Source organism: Zootoca vivipara, chromosome 1 (assembly GCF_965207765.1).
Source record: "Zootoca vivipara chromosome 1, rZooViv2.hap1.1, whole genome shotgun sequence".
Lineage (NCBI taxonomy): Eukaryota > Metazoa > Chordata > Lepidosauria > Squamata > Lacertidae > Zootoca > Zootoca vivipara.
Genome location: NC_142582.1, coordinates 26,758,816 through 26,778,311, shown reverse-complemented (window position 1 = coordinate 26,778,311; position 19,496 = coordinate 26,758,816). Strand labels below are relative to the sequence as shown.

The 19,496-nt window shown below is 43.9% G+C and overlaps 1 protein-coding gene across 1 annotated transcript in view; it reads right to left on the bottom strand.

Moving 5' to 3' along the window:
* The window catches only part of LOC118093501 (sodium channel protein type 2 subunit alpha), a 63,294-nt gene extending 45,611 nt beyond the window's left edge, over positions 1 to 17,683 (bottom strand). Inside the window, 11 exon segments of the mRNA XM_088660948.1 lie at positions 385 to 657; positions 3,548 to 3,754; positions 3,984 to 4,125; positions 6,745 to 6,808; positions 7,767 to 8,030; positions 9,170 to 9,352; positions 9,355 to 9,452; positions 10,030 to 10,158; positions 13,304 to 13,393; positions 15,077 to 15,195; positions 17,342 to 17,683. Coding sequence (XP_088517074.1) covers positions 385 to 657; positions 3,548 to 3,754; positions 3,984 to 4,125; positions 6,745 to 6,808; positions 7,767 to 8,030; positions 9,170 to 9,352; positions 9,355 to 9,452; positions 10,030 to 10,158; positions 13,304 to 13,393; positions 15,077 to 15,195; positions 17,342 to 17,608 — 1,836 coding nt within the window. The 5' untranslated portion in view covers positions 17,609 to 17,683.
* Between the last annotated feature and the right edge of the window lie 1,813 nt (positions 17,684 to 19,496).

Here is a 19,496-nt window from a genome sequence, read left to right as displayed (position 1 = left end):
AAAAGGATGCACTCAGGGACACTGTCGAGGTGAGGATGAAATATCCTCCTCTGCCCTTGTTGATCCCCAGTACCTGCAGGCTTTGCCCTCTTCTCAACTATGACCCAGATTGCATGCTTTTCAGCTTGTTCCATAGAATTCAGTGGGAGACATCACAAAACAAAGCCAGTCTTTATTTGCATGCCTTGACTTGGACACAAAAAAATAAAGAAATAGTCCTAATGGATTTTCTATAAGACCCTAATTATGGAGCATAGCAGGCTTCTTGTGGAAGAGAGTTGCGCAGTTGTGGGGCCACCATGAAAAGGGCTCTGTCCTATTCCTTATGACATGGGATATAAATGAAAGAATTTGCTTCAGAATTACATAGCCTGCATACTTTACCTGGTGAGTTGAAGTCCTTTTTTCATAGGACAGGCGACCTCCCCTTCGGATACTGTCTTCCGATTCAGATTTAGGAAACTGTTCGGCTTCTGCCCTATCTTCTTCTTCCGAAAGTTCCTTCTGCCTTTTTTTCCTGCGCCTGTTCCTTCTTTCTTTAGCACTCTTGGAGCTTAATTTAGATGCCTCTGAAGAACTTTCCAAGAGCTCCCCCAATCCACCCACGCCACTGAAATCTCTTGATGCCATTGATGCTGCTGCCACAGCTGCTGTTGTCTGTTGTGTTACAGTGTCAGGTAATTAGCATTAGTTGGATTACCACATTAAATCATAACCTTAGAGAGATTCATTATTGCTTCCAAGGGTACACAGTCACAAAGCAATTACGTGCAAATGTCAATAATTAGTGCCTCTCTATTTGGAATAAAATAATGCTTGCTTTCTTCTTTTAAGGTAATGAAGTTCTCTGAAAATACAGCACAGTTGTCCCTGTAGTTTTTTAATAAGTTAGCCACCAATGGTATGTTGCCTCTGCTTAGAACCTGTCCCAATCTTCTCTCCTTCACAGCTACTTCCATCAACCCATGTTTCTGTAACACACCAGCCAATTCCATCCTACTATTTAAGAGTTGGTAGTGAAATATCTTAAAGGCCAGTGGATCATTAGTTATTTGCTTCTCTGGAGTTTTTCACTTCTAGGCGTCCTATCCCATTGACGAGTCACATTCATTGGTAAGGAGAGTTTCCACCCCCATCGTTCAGCCTGGGCACGGAGGTCCAGCTCCGAGGGCCTTCTGGCGGTTCCCTCCCTATGAGATGTGGGGTTACAGGGAACCAGGCAGAGGCGCCTGCCCTGTGGAACGCTCTCCCATCAGGTGTCAAGGAAATAAACGACTATCTGAATTTTAGAAGACATCTGTTTAACGAAGTTTTTAATAAAAAAATTTCCTTCAGTAGCACCTTAAAGACCAACTAAGTTTTTATTTTGGTATGAGCTTTCGTGTGCATGCACACTTCTTCAGATACACTTGAAACAGAAGAGCCAGACCCTTATGTATATACAGAGGGTGGTGGGGGTGGGTGGGAATGGGTGATGGGCTGATAGGAGTGGTAAACCTGTTGATGGCTGTTAACGACTGCTGATGACTGCAATTGGTCTTGCGGGGGAAAAGCAAGGGCTGAGGCGCTAAAGGAAGCTTGATCATGCATAATGAGATAAGAATCCTATGTCTTTGTTCATCCCAGGTGGCTCCATGGTTTTAAGCGCCCCTGCCTGTCCTCTCCAGCTGCCCTGCTTCTAGGGGGCAGCTGCCCCCCCTGCCCCATGCTGGGTACGCCCATGATTCCCACCCACCCCCGAAAGCTCATACCAAAATAAAAACTTAGTTGGTCTTTAAGGTGCTACTGAAGGAATTTTTTTATTTTGCTTCGACTCAGACCAACACAGCTACCTACCTGTAACTGGAAGTTTTTAATGTTTGATATTTTATTGTGTTTTTAATATTCAATTGCGAGCCACCCAGAGTGGCTGGAGAGGCCCGGCCAGATGGGCAGGGTATAAGTAATAATTAATTAATTAATATGTGAAGTGGTTTCAGGAGTTACACTGCAGGCTACCAAGACCCTCCTGTGCACTGTTCACACTAGCTCATGCCTGCAGGCCCTGTCTTCAGCTGCTGCACGTACAGCAGTCCCATACTGCCCTTCACAAAAGTGCAGGAACATGAGAAAAGTCCCTGAATGGCTGACTGGGAACTGAGACCACACCAGGGTTCCCTATCACACATAAAGCTGTGCCCACATAAAGCCCCATTCATGGCTTCGGTCAACCACACAGAGGTTAGGGGCGGGACTAGCATATGTGCAGAAGTCAGGGGTGGGCCTACTTAAGTACTGTCCCACTCTCCTTCCTTGTGCTTAGCGACCACATGGATATGCAATAAAAATACACCTCAGCTGAAAATGGAGGGAAGGCAAGGGGTGGATAAGCTCCAGCCACACTATGCAGGCTTCCTCATTCTAGGGCAATCATCCCCTGGAATGATGGAATACCTTTGTTTAACGCAACACAAGTTGAGTCTAAATCTAAGTACATAAACACCCGCTAAACATTTATTTATTTATTTATTTAGCATCAAGTGTTTAACGGTAGCAGATTCGCTGTTTTGTGATACAGTGGTACCTCGGGTTACAGACGCTTCAGGTTACAGACTCCACTAACCCAGAAATAGTACCTCAGGTTAAGAACTTTGCTTCAGGATGAGAACAGAAATCGTGCAGCGGTGGCGGGGCGGCAGTGGGAGGCCCCATTAGCTAAAGTGGTACCTTTAAGAACAGTTTCAGGTTAAGAAGAGACCTCCAGAACGAATTAAGTTCTTAACCCGAGGTACCACTGTATTTAGGTAAAGGTAAAGGGACCCCTGACCATCAGGTCCAGTCGTGTCCGACTCTGGGGTTGTGGCGCTCATCTCGCTCTATAGGCCGAGGGAGCCGGCGTTTGTCCGCAGACAGCTTCCGGGTCATGTGGCCAGCATGACAAAGCTGCTTCTGGGAAACCAGAGAAGCACACGGAAACGCCGTTTACCTTCCCGCCGGAGCAGTCCCTATTTATCTACTTGCACTTTGATGTGCTTTCAAACTGCTAGGTGGGCAGGAGCTGGGACTGAGCGACGGGAGCTCACCCCGTTGCAGGGATTCGAACCACCGACCTTCTGGCCAGCAAGCCCTAGACTCTGTGGTTTAACCCACAGCGCCACCTGGGTCAAATGCCAGCTGCAGATTTGGAGGAACATTGCCCCAATTCCCCAACCCCAACCATTCTGCCTGGCTTCTGCAGTCACCCACTTCTTCTCTGTTGGCTATCCAGAGGGAAATGGCTGGGAAGTCAACTAGCTTCTCTGGCTCCTCAGTCCTATCACTCACACTTGGCGAAGAGAGAGAGAGAGAGAGAGAGAGAGAGAGAGAGAGAGAGAGAGAGAGAGAGAGACCAAGCATACAGGCTAGTAAGTGGCAACAAGAAGGAGGACATCAGAAGGTCCAGAGAGCTCTGGGTGTCAGTGAGGGCCTTGGCAGGTGCTGCCCAAGAAAAATCCGATAAGATACAAGTTTATGTCAGTGCATTATAGCAAGTGCATTATAAGCAGTGCATTTTCCAGAAGAAAGCTACCTGGGCTTCTTCCTGTTGCTTTTTCAGCTGCTCCAGCATCTGCTGGAACTCGGCCTCCTTCTGCTCGGCTTCTTCCATGGTAGCTTGGTTCTGCTCTTCGTAGGCCATGGCAACAACAGCCAGGATCAGGTTGATCAGGTAGAAAGAGCCGAGGAAAATCACCAGGACAAAAAAGATCATGTATGTTTTGCCAGCAGCTCTTAAGGTCTAGTGTGGGGAGAAACAACAAGGTCTCACCGGTTAGGTTTTCTGCCGATGATACTGCCTTGCCTATTCATCAACCGCAAATTGTAATGACACCCCGAATATGCATAAATTATAACTAATTGCTTCAGGTTTTGTGTCAGGTTTTTTGAAAAGTCACACACAGTCAGCAAGAAAGAAAGCCTCCGCTTTATTATCATACATACTAAGCTTGCCTCGTGATGGTTCTCACCAGTTGGTAAAGGTTTTCCCAGTAGTCCTGAGTCATCAGCCGAAAGAGCGACAAGAAGGCCCAGCTGAAGGTATCAAAACTTGTGTAGCCATAGTTGGGGTTTCGACCAGCTTTTACACACATATATCCTTCTGGACATTGGCTATGAAAAAAAGAAAACATAGTGAAACACAACACAATATTTCTTTTGCTTCCATTGTGTGGTATTTTTGAGGCCACATTTCCCCCCCTAAATTGAATGGTTTCTTTTCCTAGTTGTTCTTCAGAATTAAGAGGTTGGATCCAGACCAAGTTAGGTGCACTTATAGATACAATAAAAATGAATGAAACAAACCTAGTCTTTGCTAACTTAAGTCCATAGATTTCATTTAGGAGCAATGTGTGCCTGGGATTGCAATCCTATTCCTACTTACCTCAGAGTAAGCCCCACCAAACTCACTGGCACTTACTTCTGAGTAGACATGTACAGGGCTGCACTGTAGATCTGCTTATTTCTGAAATGAGGCTTTGCATCTACATATGCCTTGAAAGTATGTTTTATAAGGCAATTTTGGTTGCAAGCCTTAGTTTGCTGTGAATTGCCCCAGGAGTAGCTGAACCACTGACCAAAGTGTCTAATCTTTCAGTTCCAAAGTTATATTGTAGAGTCTACAAGATTCCATTGGGAGCATAGCTGCCAAGTCCGGATCGTAAAGATCCGGTATCGGCAGCGCGCGCATGGCCAGAAGTTGCGTGACGCAACTTCCGGTGGCGCTTCACCCTTCTATGGGCACCAGAAAATGGCGGCGCCAGCGCCGGAAGTCGCTTCCGCGCATGACCGGAAACACATAAAAGCGACTTCCGGCGCCGCCATTTTCTGATGCCCATAGAAGGGCAAACCGCAACCGGAAGTCGCGTCACGCAACTTCCGGTCATGCGCGGAAGCGACTTCCGGCGCCGGCGCCGCCATTTTCTGGTGCCCATAGAAGGGCAAAGTGGCACCAGAAAAATGGCCGCCGGGAAGAAGCAAATTAAAGGGACAATGCCGGGATTTTCCGCCAAACGGGAGACCGCCGGGAAACGGTAAGAAAAAAGGGGTTTTCCTGGCGGATACGGGATACTTGGCAGCTATGATTGGGAGTCTACAAGATTTCATTCAGAAAAAATACATATACAATTGTATTTTTAAAGATAAATCTAACATTAACCTTCAGCCAGACTGGCTCACACATGAGACGAAGGAGTGTACGTCTCAGACTCATCATGCCATTCAATCTGTTAGACTTTTAAGTTGCCACAGGGCACTTGGTCAATTTTTATGCAACAGAAAAAAACACAGATAAGCTTCTGGACTAATAATGAAACATTTATGATTAATTCCAAAGCCAAATGCCCATGGAATAATTTAAATGCAACTCAAATATTTTATCACCTCATTTTATTATTTCTAATTGGCTCAGGCAAACATTTTGCTACAGCAATGACTCAGCACAAAGCTAAAAGGGCTAATTTTTTAGGATTGAAGTTTGGTAGAGGCATGCTTTGCTCCAGAGTCGCTTTTAAGCCTTTCATTTATCTTTACTATCCATATCCTTAATTCTGATTTATAGTCTTAATTCCATGTTACTTATTCATTTGTTACATAAGCGTCTTCACTATGACCATGAGGTATGAACAAATAGCAGTTTTGTTGGGTCATCCAACGACCACTAGACACGGACAAAATTTTGGGAGAGCTTTTTCAAATGGCGAGAGTCTGTAACAGCCGCACATCTGATCTTCTTTAGTGGTTTCAGGGGCGGGGAACAAACAAGGCCTCTCTGTCGAGACTCTCATCTGGGGTCTCTTAAGGCCACACAGCCTCCCTAGAACTCCCTGAATGCTTTTGCCAGGCCCTGAAATCCAATCATGCACCTTGTTTGCCTGAATGGAGGGTAGAGCGAAGAAACTAGCCTTCCGAACAAAGGCAAAATTCACAATCAGTGTTGTGCCCTCTTTTGCCTCTGGCCTCACCCACTACTGGCTCCATAAAGGTTCTGCATAAAGGAAGGTGGCCTCAAAGAGCTTCCCTACCCCCAAGTGAATTAATCAAGGGAGTTAGGTACAAAACCAACCATCTTATGACATTAAAAAGGCAGATCCACGTGCCACGTTGCTTGCTGTACCCAGCGGTTCCCCAAACCAGCTTTTTAGAAGGCAAAGAGGTTGCAAAAGAGAGAAGGCTTAGGCTTAGGCTGGGAAATCCCTATGTCATGCGTAGGGTTGTCAGCTCTAACCCACTGGCTAAATATAGGATCATAAATAGCGACACAGACACACACACTGCCCCAGCCAATGCAGTTTTGCAGAAGGTGACCTCTGGAATCAGAAAGCTGCTCTAGCAATTAAGCCCAGATCGTTTCAAATGAGATAATTGCTGGCATATGCATACTCTTCTCTCTCCCCTAGGAGAAACCAGTGCACCTAATTGCCAAACTGCTTTATTATCTCACTTAAATATTTTTTTTATGGAGATTAAGCCAGTAAATGTATTTCCAATAACCTACCTTGATCCTATATCCTAAACTAGACGCCTTATTTACATTAGGTTATATTCTAGCCTGGTATGGGCACATTCTGGATTCCTAGGACTGCTTGCAAAAGGGTATGTGTGTGAGAGAGATTGCTCACTCATACCAAAGTTCCTAATAGATGCCGGAGTGTTCAGGGACCTCTCAGTCAAGAGGGTTGGTGCTCCCTAGTTTTACTGTAGAGAACTCAACAGATTATTAAAAATTCTTACCCAGCATCAGAGCTGTTGCCACAAAGCAGGGCATCTCTTTGTCCTTCCAAAACATAAAAATGACCTGATTTGGGGAGGAAAGAATAAAGAACTTTATTTTTCAGCCGTTGCTGTTATGAAATACAGATTCATGTAGAATTATAACCAAGTGATTTGGTCCCCATCCTGTCCTTCCATTCGCAGAACAGCTCAAGATCCAGTAGAGGCTCCCGCTGGAGGAAAGGGAGTGGGAGAGGCAATTTTTAGCAACTCCCCTTCCTCCTGGCAGCTCTCAGTGCCACCTCCCCTGCTTTTCTGATGGGTCCCATTGGTGGTCCCCTACAGCAGCCTTTTGGGGAGAGGCAGAGTGGGCTGCAAGGCGAAGGGTTATCGGGGGGGGGGAATACCTCTCCCATTCCTACCCATGGGTAGTCTGGATCCCATCAAAGGAAAGAATACACTTCTTAAAAAAAATAATTACACAAAGTTATGCAAATATTTGTTTTGGTGTTTTTTTTTATTAAAAAAAATACCTAAGACTCTCTCTCCAAATCAATAGGGGGCTAAAGGCACCCTATTGATTGAGAGTAAGGATAAGAATTAAATTAAAGAAATATTAGTTGATTACTCACTCCAGAGTTCACTGATTTGAACTGCATAAATTTGTGCATGAATAACAAGAAAAGTTCTGAAGAATAATACTTTTTTAAAATCTTTAGGTGATGGCACATCTTAAAAGATGCATTCCCTCCTGTGCAAGAGAGAATGAGAAATGCCTCCAGTGGTGACATTTGTTGCTTGTGCTTTTTGTAAGTGCATATTAAAACATGACTTGCTGATTTTTTTTAAAAAAAGAAATTTGCTTCCTGTTTAATCGGAGGAGACCATTTTGTCAGCAGATCAAAAGGCTTTTAGCCAGGTGAAATAGCCAGCTGCTTGGACCAAATGTTGCATCCCTAATTTTAATCTTTCAGCTTTTTTTTAAATAACTTGCATAACACACGTCCTATGTAGGTGTATATATTCGTATCAATCATGCTTACTTTCTTCCTCAATGTACTCCTCCCAGTCAAAGGTGCTCTCTGTAGTGTTAACAAATGTACCGTTTTCTCCCACTGTGCTATTATTGAAGTTGATTTCAAAAGTAAAATTTTCCGGTGGCCAAATCAGGCATTTATGCCTCAAGTTCCCCATGAAAAGCTGCAGCCCTATTAAAGCAAATACACTCAGACAAAACACGGTCAGGATCATCACATCCGAGAGCTTCTTCACGGACTGAATTAGGGCCCCCACAATGGTCTTCAGGCCTGCAAATGGGATCGAAAGACGTATTAATATGTATCAAGCATTCTTCTGTCCTATTTAAAATGCCATGCAGAAACAGCGAACAACATCTTGTTTGCGACATGGTAAAGCTTAATGAACAGCACCAGAACTTGTGAAAATGCATGAAGAGCAAAAACTGTTCATGAATGCACTGTGCACATTGCATTAAATGTACACTTATTTTTCCCTTTGCAAAACAAGAAGCTTTCTCATTCATGGAATGCCAACATATAATAATAGCATTCAGTAAAAAACAAAAAAGCAGCAGCAACAACAGCAACAAAGTAAAACCCTATTTTTCCTTCTCTTTAAAAGCATTTTCACCAATCACAATCCATTCTTCGCCCCACCCACTCCCCAAAGGAAAAAAAAGGAGAAGAAAAATAGGTAGGTAATAAGATCCCAGGCTATGTTTACATTGACATTCATTAATATGTTCCCAAGCAAAGTTTATTGAAACAGATAAGTTTTAAAATAAAATAAAATAAAATACCGTAATAAAAGCTTTCAGAGCTTAGTTCAAATTTTGGCCATGCAGCACAATCTTATGCATGTTTACTTGGAAATAAGTTCCACTGATTCGGTGGGGCTGATTCTCTAAGAAGTGTGTTTAAACAGAGTCATAGCTAAGGGATGGAGTCTAGTTAGGTTTTTTGCCCAGGGTGAATTCCCTAGAGGGGTGCCATTGATGCTCTCGGCCTCTGTGTGTGTGTGTACGCAAATGCACATTGGGGGTGTGACCCAGGTGAAATAAAGCCTATTTTTGCTCCTGGTTTAAGACTGCAGTCTTCAGACAATATGTGCTAAGATATATGGCAATACAAGTGCCAGTGTGTTAAAGCTGTTTAGTGTGTAAGAAAAAAAAATTGTCACCTTGCAGCAACAATGGTAAAAAGCAAACCCCAAAACAAAATGTAACGGATAGGCTGTGCATTCTGTAGATGCCTCATGCAATTGTTCGCTAAACTCGAAGGCTGATTTTGCAAATTAAAATAAATGGTAGATCTGAAAAGACAAGGGATCTTCCGATTCCTCACTTTTAGCAACATGGGCAGTGATTGATGAGACTAGTGCTACAAAATAGTGAAAAATCAGCCTCCGTGTTTAACCTAGGTCTCACCTGGTATGACTGATATTGTTTTCAATGCCCGGAGAACTCTGAATGTTCTCAACGCTGAGACATTGCCCAGGTCCACAAACTCTGTCAAATATCTGCAATAGGGGAGTTCACACACAAACACAATGACAGCACACAAAAAACAGTTGGAGATACAAGGGGCCTGATACTTCATCATTCCACTCACTTCTTACCTGGGATTACAGAAATAGTTTTCAAAGCTCTCAATACTCTGAAAGTTCGAAGAGCTGAAACATTGCCTAGGTTTACAAATTCTGTTACATACCTGTAGAATTAAATCACAGTTACTCAGAATTGCAGAGCTCAAGCTAATGACTTGGGGTCTTTCATCAAGACCAACCTGGTGATTTCACCTTTTGCAATATTATACTAAGCATAAGGTTCACATTTACAAACTGACATCTGCAGTTAAGTTTTGACAAAGTAAAACACCTATTTTGGACCTGAAAGGTTGAACCAAAAACTAATTTAATATACTAGCATGTTGTCAAATGATGGTTCCTGGAATGCAGGACATGAAATTAGCATTCCTAAAATTTAAATAAACAAGTAAATAAATATCACTTTTGCTGTTTTGTATACAGTATTGTGAATTGAAAACTTTACTGATAGCAGAATTTGTGCTTACTTCAATACATGCTTCTTGGTATGGTATACATCGGGATGGGCAAATCTGCTGCCCATTGGATGTTCTTGGACTACAACTCCCATTACCCATTGCACATTGGCTACATTGGAGTTGGAGTCCAGCATCAGGAGGCTAACAATTTCCCCAACGCTGGTACAGATTGACACTAATTTCATGCCCTTATAAGCTTTTAACAAATGGCTAAAGCACTTACGCCATCAAAATTACGCTGAAGTCGAGCCAATTCCATGGATCTCGAAGAAAAGTGAAACCTTCTAGACAAAAGCCCCTTGCGAGAATTTTTATAAGTGATTCAAAGGTATAAATTCCAGTGAATGTGTACCTAAAGGCATACAAATAAAGAATTATTGTTGACTTCGTTTTATCCTATGTAATGAGCATCTGATAAAAGCAATAGTTTTAGACACCTTGGATGTACCTGAATAAAAAAGGAAGGGGGCAACCCTAACTGATCTGGTTCAGCAGCTATGGTGCTATATTTGCATCATATTTAAGAAATACAGAAGTCCTTTCAACCACTGAAACAATCAGGGCAACAGCCAAAATTGTGCTACATAGTGTATTCTACCAAACAACTGCTTAATTGTACCCACTAAATAAGGATAATGTCAAATCACCCATTCTAACATGTATGCTGGTAGAGAAATAGATATATGAGTTCTTCCGTTTCCCCTTCCACTCCTAGATTCCTCTGATAAATTTATCTCTGTGTGGGAATAACGATACACTGAAACAACTATGAGTTAATCAAAACAAAATATTTTTCACGCATTGCGAAATCAGTATTCCTGGATGTCCATCCCTATATACTAATAGTGACCTCGTTCTCCAAAGCTCGGATGCTGATGAAGCCAAAACAACACCATCTACCCCAGATACCCCCAACCTGTTGCTCAGGAGTCAGATATAGTTGGTTAGATCCAATGCCTGAGCCAATACCGCTTATCACCTGTAACCAATAAAGTTGTGGCCTGTTTTTTTAGCCCATTAACCTTAATTAATTGTGTCATGTGTCATTATTTCTGCCTGGGGGGGGGGGGTCGGGAACTAGCCAGGCAACATGGAATGTTTACTGGGTGCTTTCTTTTTCTTTTTTCTTTTTTTTGAGGGTGGAAGATGAGAAATTAAGGGGAAGTGAAATTGAATGAAGCATCCCACGGGGGAAGCCTGGCTTGCTGGCACTTAAAGAGAAGCCCTCCACTCTGCAGCTTGTTCTTACTTTTTCCACTCGTCAGGTTTCTTATTTAATCCCACTGCTTCTTGGGGAAAGGTTGTTGCTTGGTGGTAAAGTACATGCTTTGCATGCCAAGAGTCCCAAGTTCAATCAAGGTACGGCTGGAATGGACTCCTGCCTGAAACCCTGGAGACTTGCTGTCTGTCACTGTGAACAAATACTGAATTATGCAGATCAATTGGTCCGGCTGAGTATAAGCACCTTCCTACATCCCCATGCGCTGTCATGTTTTCTGCCATCTAGCCTTTGCTCTTCAAGCGGCTTCCATATTCTGCACTGCATTTCCTTCAGCCCCGTTGGAACAATAAGTCTTACATGAGTCAGACTTCCATCTCCATCACCTGACTCCTCCTTACCTATTTCCACTGTTTACTTATCAAACCTCCGTCTTATTCAACTGATGTGGAAAATAAGGCTTCTCTGGGAACCTAGTAAATTGCATTTCTGTACAGGATCAGAGTTCAGCTTGCTAAGAAATAACTGATGGCACGTATGTTCTGCCTTCCTTACATATACAATACTAAGTGGTTTTCATGGTATTCCAGTCAATCTGCTACCCAAAGCATTGACTGATGAGACCCAGAGTTGCTTAGGTTCCGTAAGATGGCTGCCATCGGGTGCCTTCCTGCTGCATCTAACACTTAGTACTGTGTTTTTTAAAATATGATTGGCTAGAAAGATGCAGATAAGCTAATGGATTATAGCTCTGCTAACAGGAAGACTGTGTCATCTCTGAGACAGAGGGCCAATTCAGGTGATACCTTAAAGACCTCTCTGTCCTGCCACATGGAAGGCCGAGTTGAGTGTGCTTCTACTTCCACCATCCCTGCATTGTCATAGGGGGATGGAACTCCGTTATGTCATACACAGGTAAAACCCTATTCAGCCATACCTTAGAAGTCGAACAGAATCTGTTCTGGAAGTCCAATCGACTTCCAAAGCATTCGACTTCCAAAGCGCAGCTTCTGATTGGCTGCAGGAAGCTCCTGCAGCCAATCGGAAGCCGCGGAAGCCCCGTCGGATGTTCGGCTTCCAAAAGAACGTTCGAAAACCAGAACAGTCACTTCTGGGTTTCAATTGTTCGGGAGCCAAAACGTCCGAGTTCCAGGGCATTTACAATTGTAGATGCCGACCACAATCTTGCTGTCATCCCCCACCCCACCCCCCCGCAAAAAAAAAGAGAGAATTTACTGTAGGGTTCTGGCCTGTGCACATAGGTTTTAACAAGCGTACAGCATGATGTTTGTGTCCCATCTCCATGTGAATATGCCAGGGACAAAAGGGATAGCCAGCATGCATACAGCATGCACACAATGTGGCCCAGAGTAGCCCTTAGGGTAAGTGTGGTGACAATTTAAACACACTCCATTTATAGTGCAAGACAATCCCAGGACATGGTTTGAAGGCAAGTGACATAGCATGTGAAGGCATGAGGGTGCGCGGGAAGCAAGTTAGATGCTGTTCAGACCATTAGCAATTGCATGAGCAGCTTTTTAAAGTAAATGGCAGGCATGGTAAGACCTTGGCATGGAGTTGGGGGTTAACCCTGGGGCTTCATCCTGTAGTCCTGACCCAGATCAGGGCCCCTATACTTGCTATTTGCATTTGAGGGGGGGGGAGTTCTCATTCATTCCAAAGTTCTCATTCATTCCCTGTCCACTGCAAGCAGCAGGTGCAGGAGGCCCAGTTAGAAGCACAGCATGGGAAGGGAAGGATTACAGTCCCCTGGGCTCCATGGACGTACCCAGGATCTAAACTAGGGGGCAGGGGCAGGCAAGCCACGGGGCCCGGCCACGCCCCCAGTCACCCAATTAGCTGGCTGGCGATGATGTGGCCGGGATCCCCCCAGGAGGCGTGGTCAACATGCTGGGCTCTCTGCACACATTCCAATGGGCCCCGGACACTCCTGCAGTTTATGTTTAAGAAGCCATTCACAAGATTGCTAATTGTGTGAATCATGCCTTGTCTATTCATCACCTAGATAGAAGACTACTGGGAACACCCTATGTATGCTGTCTTGAGTTCCATGGAAGAAAAACAGGAAATTAATTACAAACAAAAATCACAAAATATGTTTTCATTTAGGATCCTCTTTAAAGCTCTGAAGAAAAAAGGAAATGCACAAACCATCATAGGAATATTATTGGAGACAGCTGGTCAAAATTCACATCTGAATTGACAAAGAATCAAAACATATTAAACATTTATTTATTTTTAAAAGGTATTTACTTACTCTACATTCTTGGTCCATTCTGGAGGGTTGCTCATAGTCATAAATACACAGTTGGTCAAAATAGTGCACATAATTAGCATGCTGAATAATGTAAGATGTGGTCAAGGAATGATGGCCATTAAATCAGAGATCAGGTTATAAAACCACGTTAATGACAGTACCCACTCTAAATAACCTCTTTTTAATAAAAGCAGTGGACACACACAACTTTTCAAGAGTTCCAACGTTTTGCCTGCAGCAGCAAAACAAAGAAAAAGAAAAGGCAGAGATTCGTGTCACTCTTTTAATAAAATAGATTCATGGTAGCATGAGTTTTTTAAGGGAAGAACCTACTTTACCAGATTAATCTTCAGAAATTGCAGAAGTTGCTGCCGGGTCACTGTGGGTGTGTCACTATCAAGAGGTTATGCTCTCCATTTGCTAGCAGGGTATAGGGATGTGTTTGACCCAAGACAGCACAGTATCTATCTGTGACTATATGAACCAGCCATACAACTGTCGCATAAATTACTAAAAACCAGTTAGGTATTTATTTTCTCTTTCTATTTTCCAAATTTGGACATTTTTGTGGACTTTCTACAAGTTTCTGAAGACAGTCAATAACTTTGAAATAACTCTTCCTTCCCTGTTAATGCTTCACTTAGTGGTTTAGCTATCCAGATAAAAGATTTATCACAGATAAAAGATTACTCAAAAAGATATTCAAAGGAAAATGTTGACATTAACACGGGCAAGGATAATGATTTTTCTCTGCTCTGTTCGCTCCAATTGCTTTCTTCGCCTCAAACCTCCAAGTCGCTTCTCATGTGCCACAAAGTGCACGAAGGGGATCCAGTTACTTCTGATATGCTTCTTTTAAAACAGGGGTTGCTAACATCTGGCCCTCCACGTGTCAAGTCCTGGTGGTACAAGCAGTGCTTGTGCCATTTTGGTAACCTGCACATGTAAATCTGGCGAGCGGCATGTTCCCCACCCCTGGTTTAGAACATCAACATTAAGAAGCACTCCCTGAATAAACTGTGAGCAAAGATCTTGGTTCTTGCCGAATCTCCAATATTGTCAAATGGTCATTCTTGACAGGTACTGCTATACAGTGGTGCCTCACTTAACGAATGCCCTGCTTAACGAAATTTCCGCTTAACGAAAGGATTTTTCAAGCGGAGGTTGCCTCGCTAGACGAATTCGTTTTATGAAAAATTCATCTAGCGAATCGCGGTTTCCCATAGGAATGCACTGAAATGCATTCAATTGAAATGCATTCAAATGAAATTCAATTAATGCGTTCCTATGGGCAAATTTTTTTATAAAAAAAATTCAATGCATTCCTATGGGATTCGCTAGACAAATTTTTCGTTATAAGAAAAGACCCGTGGAACGAATTAAATTCGTCTAGCGAGGCACCACTGTAGTTCTAGATACATGCTGAAGTCCATTAACTACAAATGGTATTTTCTGGTCAATAAAGTTTTGAACCTGATCATTCATACTTTTAAAGCTAGTCTGGCAAAACTGTGCCCCTCCAGATATTGATGGACTCCAAATCCCACAATCCCTCCCCTTTGGCAATGTTATGTGGGACTGATAGGAGTCTCAGACCAATGACCTCAGGAGCATAACAGGTACCCCACCCTTGTTCTCAACATGCATGTGCTTTCAACTACCGACAAGGGGCACTGGTTTACAATGTATCTGTAAACAGGACAGCCGTTGTTGTTGTTTTCAAAATAACATTGAAAATACTTCAAATTTAATTCCAAACATTGAAAAGGATATGAATGTACCAGAATTTTAATAGCAATTTTTCTGAGAGGATTGAAAGGGGTTAAAATGTACAAGGCAGATGTGGCACTGAATCGGAAAATTGCCTTCCCTCTATTCAATACTATGAAGGTCTGGAAAACAAACAAAAAAAGAACGTAGGATTAAAAATATATATCATGTATTGTTCACAGATTATTTACTTCCTACAATTTGTTGCTTCGCTGATTTCAATGGAAGATGGAGCTACTTGCTGACTCACCCCTCTGTGCTTTTACAACTGGATTCAAGCCAATGGCCCCTCAAGTTAATAGAATTATTATTATCAACAGCAAGACCGCTTAGAGTCACTATTATTTTTTTGTCAAGGTGACCTAAGTAATCATCCTAAAGGCAGCATCAAATACCAATGATACATATTGTAAGGGGGAGGGCTTATAGAGAACCCCCCCTGTCATCTGAAGCAGTCCGTCTCCCAGCAGTCATGAGAGCGAAGGGTCTGATGGAGGGAGTCAGGGAACGGAGAGGGAGGGCCAGGGCTCTGGCAGCATCCAATAGCCCTGACTCCATAGGCAGGAAGAGAGGGAGGCGGACAGAGAGGACAGGAATGAGTCAGACAGAAGACCCCCCCCCCGACGCCGGAATTGAGGAGGAGGAAAGGGAGGTGCTTCTCAGTTCCGAGGCTTTTATGTTGGTCCAGAACGCGGAGGGGGGCAGTGCAGGAATCTGACTCGAGCGGGTAGATATGGAATCAGTAGTTCGTTACACTGTAAATAATGTGCACCAATAAAAACGTCTGAAAGACAAGCATGTGGAAGGTTGTTACTCAAGAGTAGTCACCTCATCCCTGACACATATGCACACAAAACTACTCTCCTATGAATTGATCATCTTCCTCCCAACCATTTCCCTAAAGTGGACTGAGCAAAGACACAAGAACACATATTCTGGAGTGCGGTGAGGCAATCAACAAACACAAAAATTCAGTATTGACTTGGTGAACTGACTCATAGTTGATCTCTACAAGTGACACAGGCCACAATAATTCAACAGCATCCGTTCAAAACCTTTGCAGGAGGAGGATGAATCACTGGGGCCTTGCACAGTCCCTGCAATCTCAGCTGAGAAAGATTCCATGGCAGGTCCCAGTACCTGCAGACACCAGATGGAGTTGACACCCTGTGCTGTGAAATCTTGGGTGCCAACCCGGAAGTACACCTGTCAGAGGCTGGCTGCTGTTGGGGCTTCAAGGGCTTGAAGCAGTGGAACCTTGTCTCCACAGCTGTAAGAGAGGCACTTTTCCTCCTTGGCATACTACAAAGAGGGAGAGGAACTGGCGAGGAACAACATATATTTGAAAGGGAGATTTACTTACAACACATACTGCCTTGGCATTGGAGATGCAGCAGGAAGCAACGGAGAACTCTTTATGGGAGAAAATTCAGTGGCGAGCCAGGAGAGTACATTCCTTCTAAGAACAGGCAGAGCCGGCCCACTCATGGCATGCGATCAAGCAGCTGCCTCAGGTGGTGGAAATGGAAGAGGCAGCACTCCCGCAAGCGCCCTGCCATACCACCACTGCAGAAGCAATCCAGGTAAGAGAAAAGGAGGCAGCAGTGGAGCGCCACAGCATTCCGCCACCAGCTTTGCTGCTCATATACCCTGCCCCTAGGGGCAGAGAGGGCCCAGCAGCAAAGCACTCTAGAAGGTGCTCTTTCTCGCCGAGTTGGCAAGATGGGATTCCACTGCCCTGCCTTGTTGCTGGGTGGGAAGGGAGCATCGGAAAGTGCTTCTCCTTGAAAAGAAGCAGTTTCTGAAGCTACACACACACACACAATGGGCTGGTGGGGCTTGGTGAGGGCTTCTCCTTTAAGAGGAGCCCTCGCCACCAGGCAGGAAGGGAGTTTTGGAAAGGGCACCTCCTTAGGCTTTCCCCTTCCACAGCTCTGGAACGTCCCTGGGAACAGGTACTGAAGGAAGATGGAAGGGTGACCCAAGGACCCCAGGAAGAACTCAAAGGTGGAAAGAGGGCCAGGGAACTCTTGGTGGTGGGCAGAGGAGCTTGGGCTTCCATATGAACAGGCAACAGAAAGAGCATGCATGTTGTCATTAAATAAAAAAATGATTATGCAAACAGAGCAACATTTTGTGCAAGGCCAAATGTTTTCCAGCTGAAATCAAGTACTGTAGAAAGAGAGGGATTTCTAGTGAAATAAGTACACAGTGAAAAGGCATTAATGCAGTGGCCAAAATCCAGCGAGTCTTAACAAAATAACTCACTTTTTTATTGCTATAATAAGGGTCAAGGTCCTCCAAAGGTTCGGACACCATTCCTGGAGGAATGTCTCCATATATAAATGGAAGTGTTTTCCCTGCTTCCAAGTCACTATTTGGTTTTGGTCCATTTTCGTCATCAGCATCTGAATGATCTTGTTTGGGCTTTTTAGCTTTTTCCTCTGCACAGCGTTTTTCAATAGCTGCAAGAGATTCTCTAGTAAAATAGCGGAAGCTGTCAGGTCCTGGTGGTACCAGCAGTGCCTGTGCCATTTTTTCATCCTGCACATTTAAATTACTTTTAGCCTATTGCATAAGAATGACCTGAAAAAGAAAGAAGAATGCAAAGAGAAAGAGAGAGAAGGAGTGTTAGGGAAACATTCAGCCTTAATGCACCCACTGCCAATTTCTACAAGCCTAAAATAGAACCTGTTTGAAATATATGCAAAACTTAGGCAGTCTTTGATATGTAGGTTGTGCTTTGTTATGTTTAAGATGATTGGCTATTCCCAGACTTCTATTCCTACAAAGGAAAATTATACATATGAAGCAGGGGAAATGGATGCCTATGGTACACTGTCTCAATGGCCAAGGTCAATTCCCCATTTCAGAGGTTCAGCAGGTCATGTGCAGAGCAGCGTCAGACATCCATGCGAATAAGCTCCACAGAGAGCCCTGGAAACCAAGCGGATTCCTAAGTCTCTGAGGGTGTGCCTGATTAAGAGCAGTTGCCCAGCACTGGAAAAAAGGACCTCAGGAGTCATCTAGTCTAACCCCCTGCATGCAGGAATCTCATTTAAAGCACCCCTGACAAATGGCCATCTAACCGCTGTTTAAAAACCTCCAAGGAAGGAGAGCTCACCACCACCTCATGGAAGTCTGTTCCACTGTCAAATAGCTCTTACTGTCAGCAAGTTCTTCCTTTTCAGTTGGATTATCCTTTCTTGTACAGTAACTTGAAGCCACTGGTCCGAGTCCTAGCCTTCAGAGCAAGAGAAAACAAGCTTGCTCCATCCTCCATCTGATATCCCGTTAGATATTTGAAGATGGCTATCCCATCTTCTCTCAGGCTCCTCTTTTTCAGGCTAAACATACCCAACTCCCTCAACCATTCCTCATAAGGCTTGGTTTCCAGACCCTTGATCATCTTGGTTGCCCTCATCTGCACACATTCCAGCTTGTCAATATCCTTCTTAAATTGTGGTGCCCAGGACTGGACACAGTACTTCCGGTGTGATCTGACCAAAGCACAACAATACGATTACTTCTATCGATCCGGACACCATATTTCTGTTGTTGCGGCCTTGAATAGCATTTGCTTTTTTATTGCTGCATTGCACTGTTGACTCATGTTAAGCACACCAGGTGTCCCCCATTTCTGCAGCTGGCTCTTCCTGCCTAAGTGCGGAAACTTACATTTGTCTCTGTTGAAATTCATTTTGTTAGTTTTGGCCCTGTTGTGCCATCCTTCCCGAGGCAATCCTCTCTAACCATGTAGTCAAAATTCAGGCATGGGCAGCCCTGACTATATCACTAGATGCCCGGCCCTTAATACAGAAGGGGATAGAGGGTCTTCCTTTCTCAAACCACCTTGGTGCAAGTGCTTTCATTGCTCAGGAGACACACAGGAAGAAGGAAAGGCAGAATCTGTACCGAGGGTAGAAAAGACAAAGGGCCAGAGACTGTAAGAGAGAAAAGATATCTAAAAGGAAGCAGGAGAGGTATGTGAAGAGTTTAGGCCAGGCTTGAGATTAAATAGGCTCAAGATACAGGACCTTTAAGTGTGCAGGGAAGGGCAAGGAATCCACATGGTGAGTGGATGTGAGTGGGAGTAAGCTCCCTATGAAATGTAATTGAATACCTGAGTGTGAAAATGTGTCCTACCTTTTTATCTCTGGGCAGTGTCAGTTCTTGAAATGGAGCCCCTGGAACTGCGTGTGTATCCCTTTGGGTGGGCTATGCAATGAATGACTGACTGTGTGCTACGAAATCTTCTTTTCCTCAAGAGACAAAACGAAGTCAAGACAGCCCATCCTTAAAAGTGGTAGAAATCAAATGCTTCTCCTGTCAGCAGATCCTTGCCACTTTGGGGTATGCAAGCTAGAAAAGGTTTCTAGCTTCCAGTCACATCACCACCCGAATGACCTTGGGGAAACTAGGA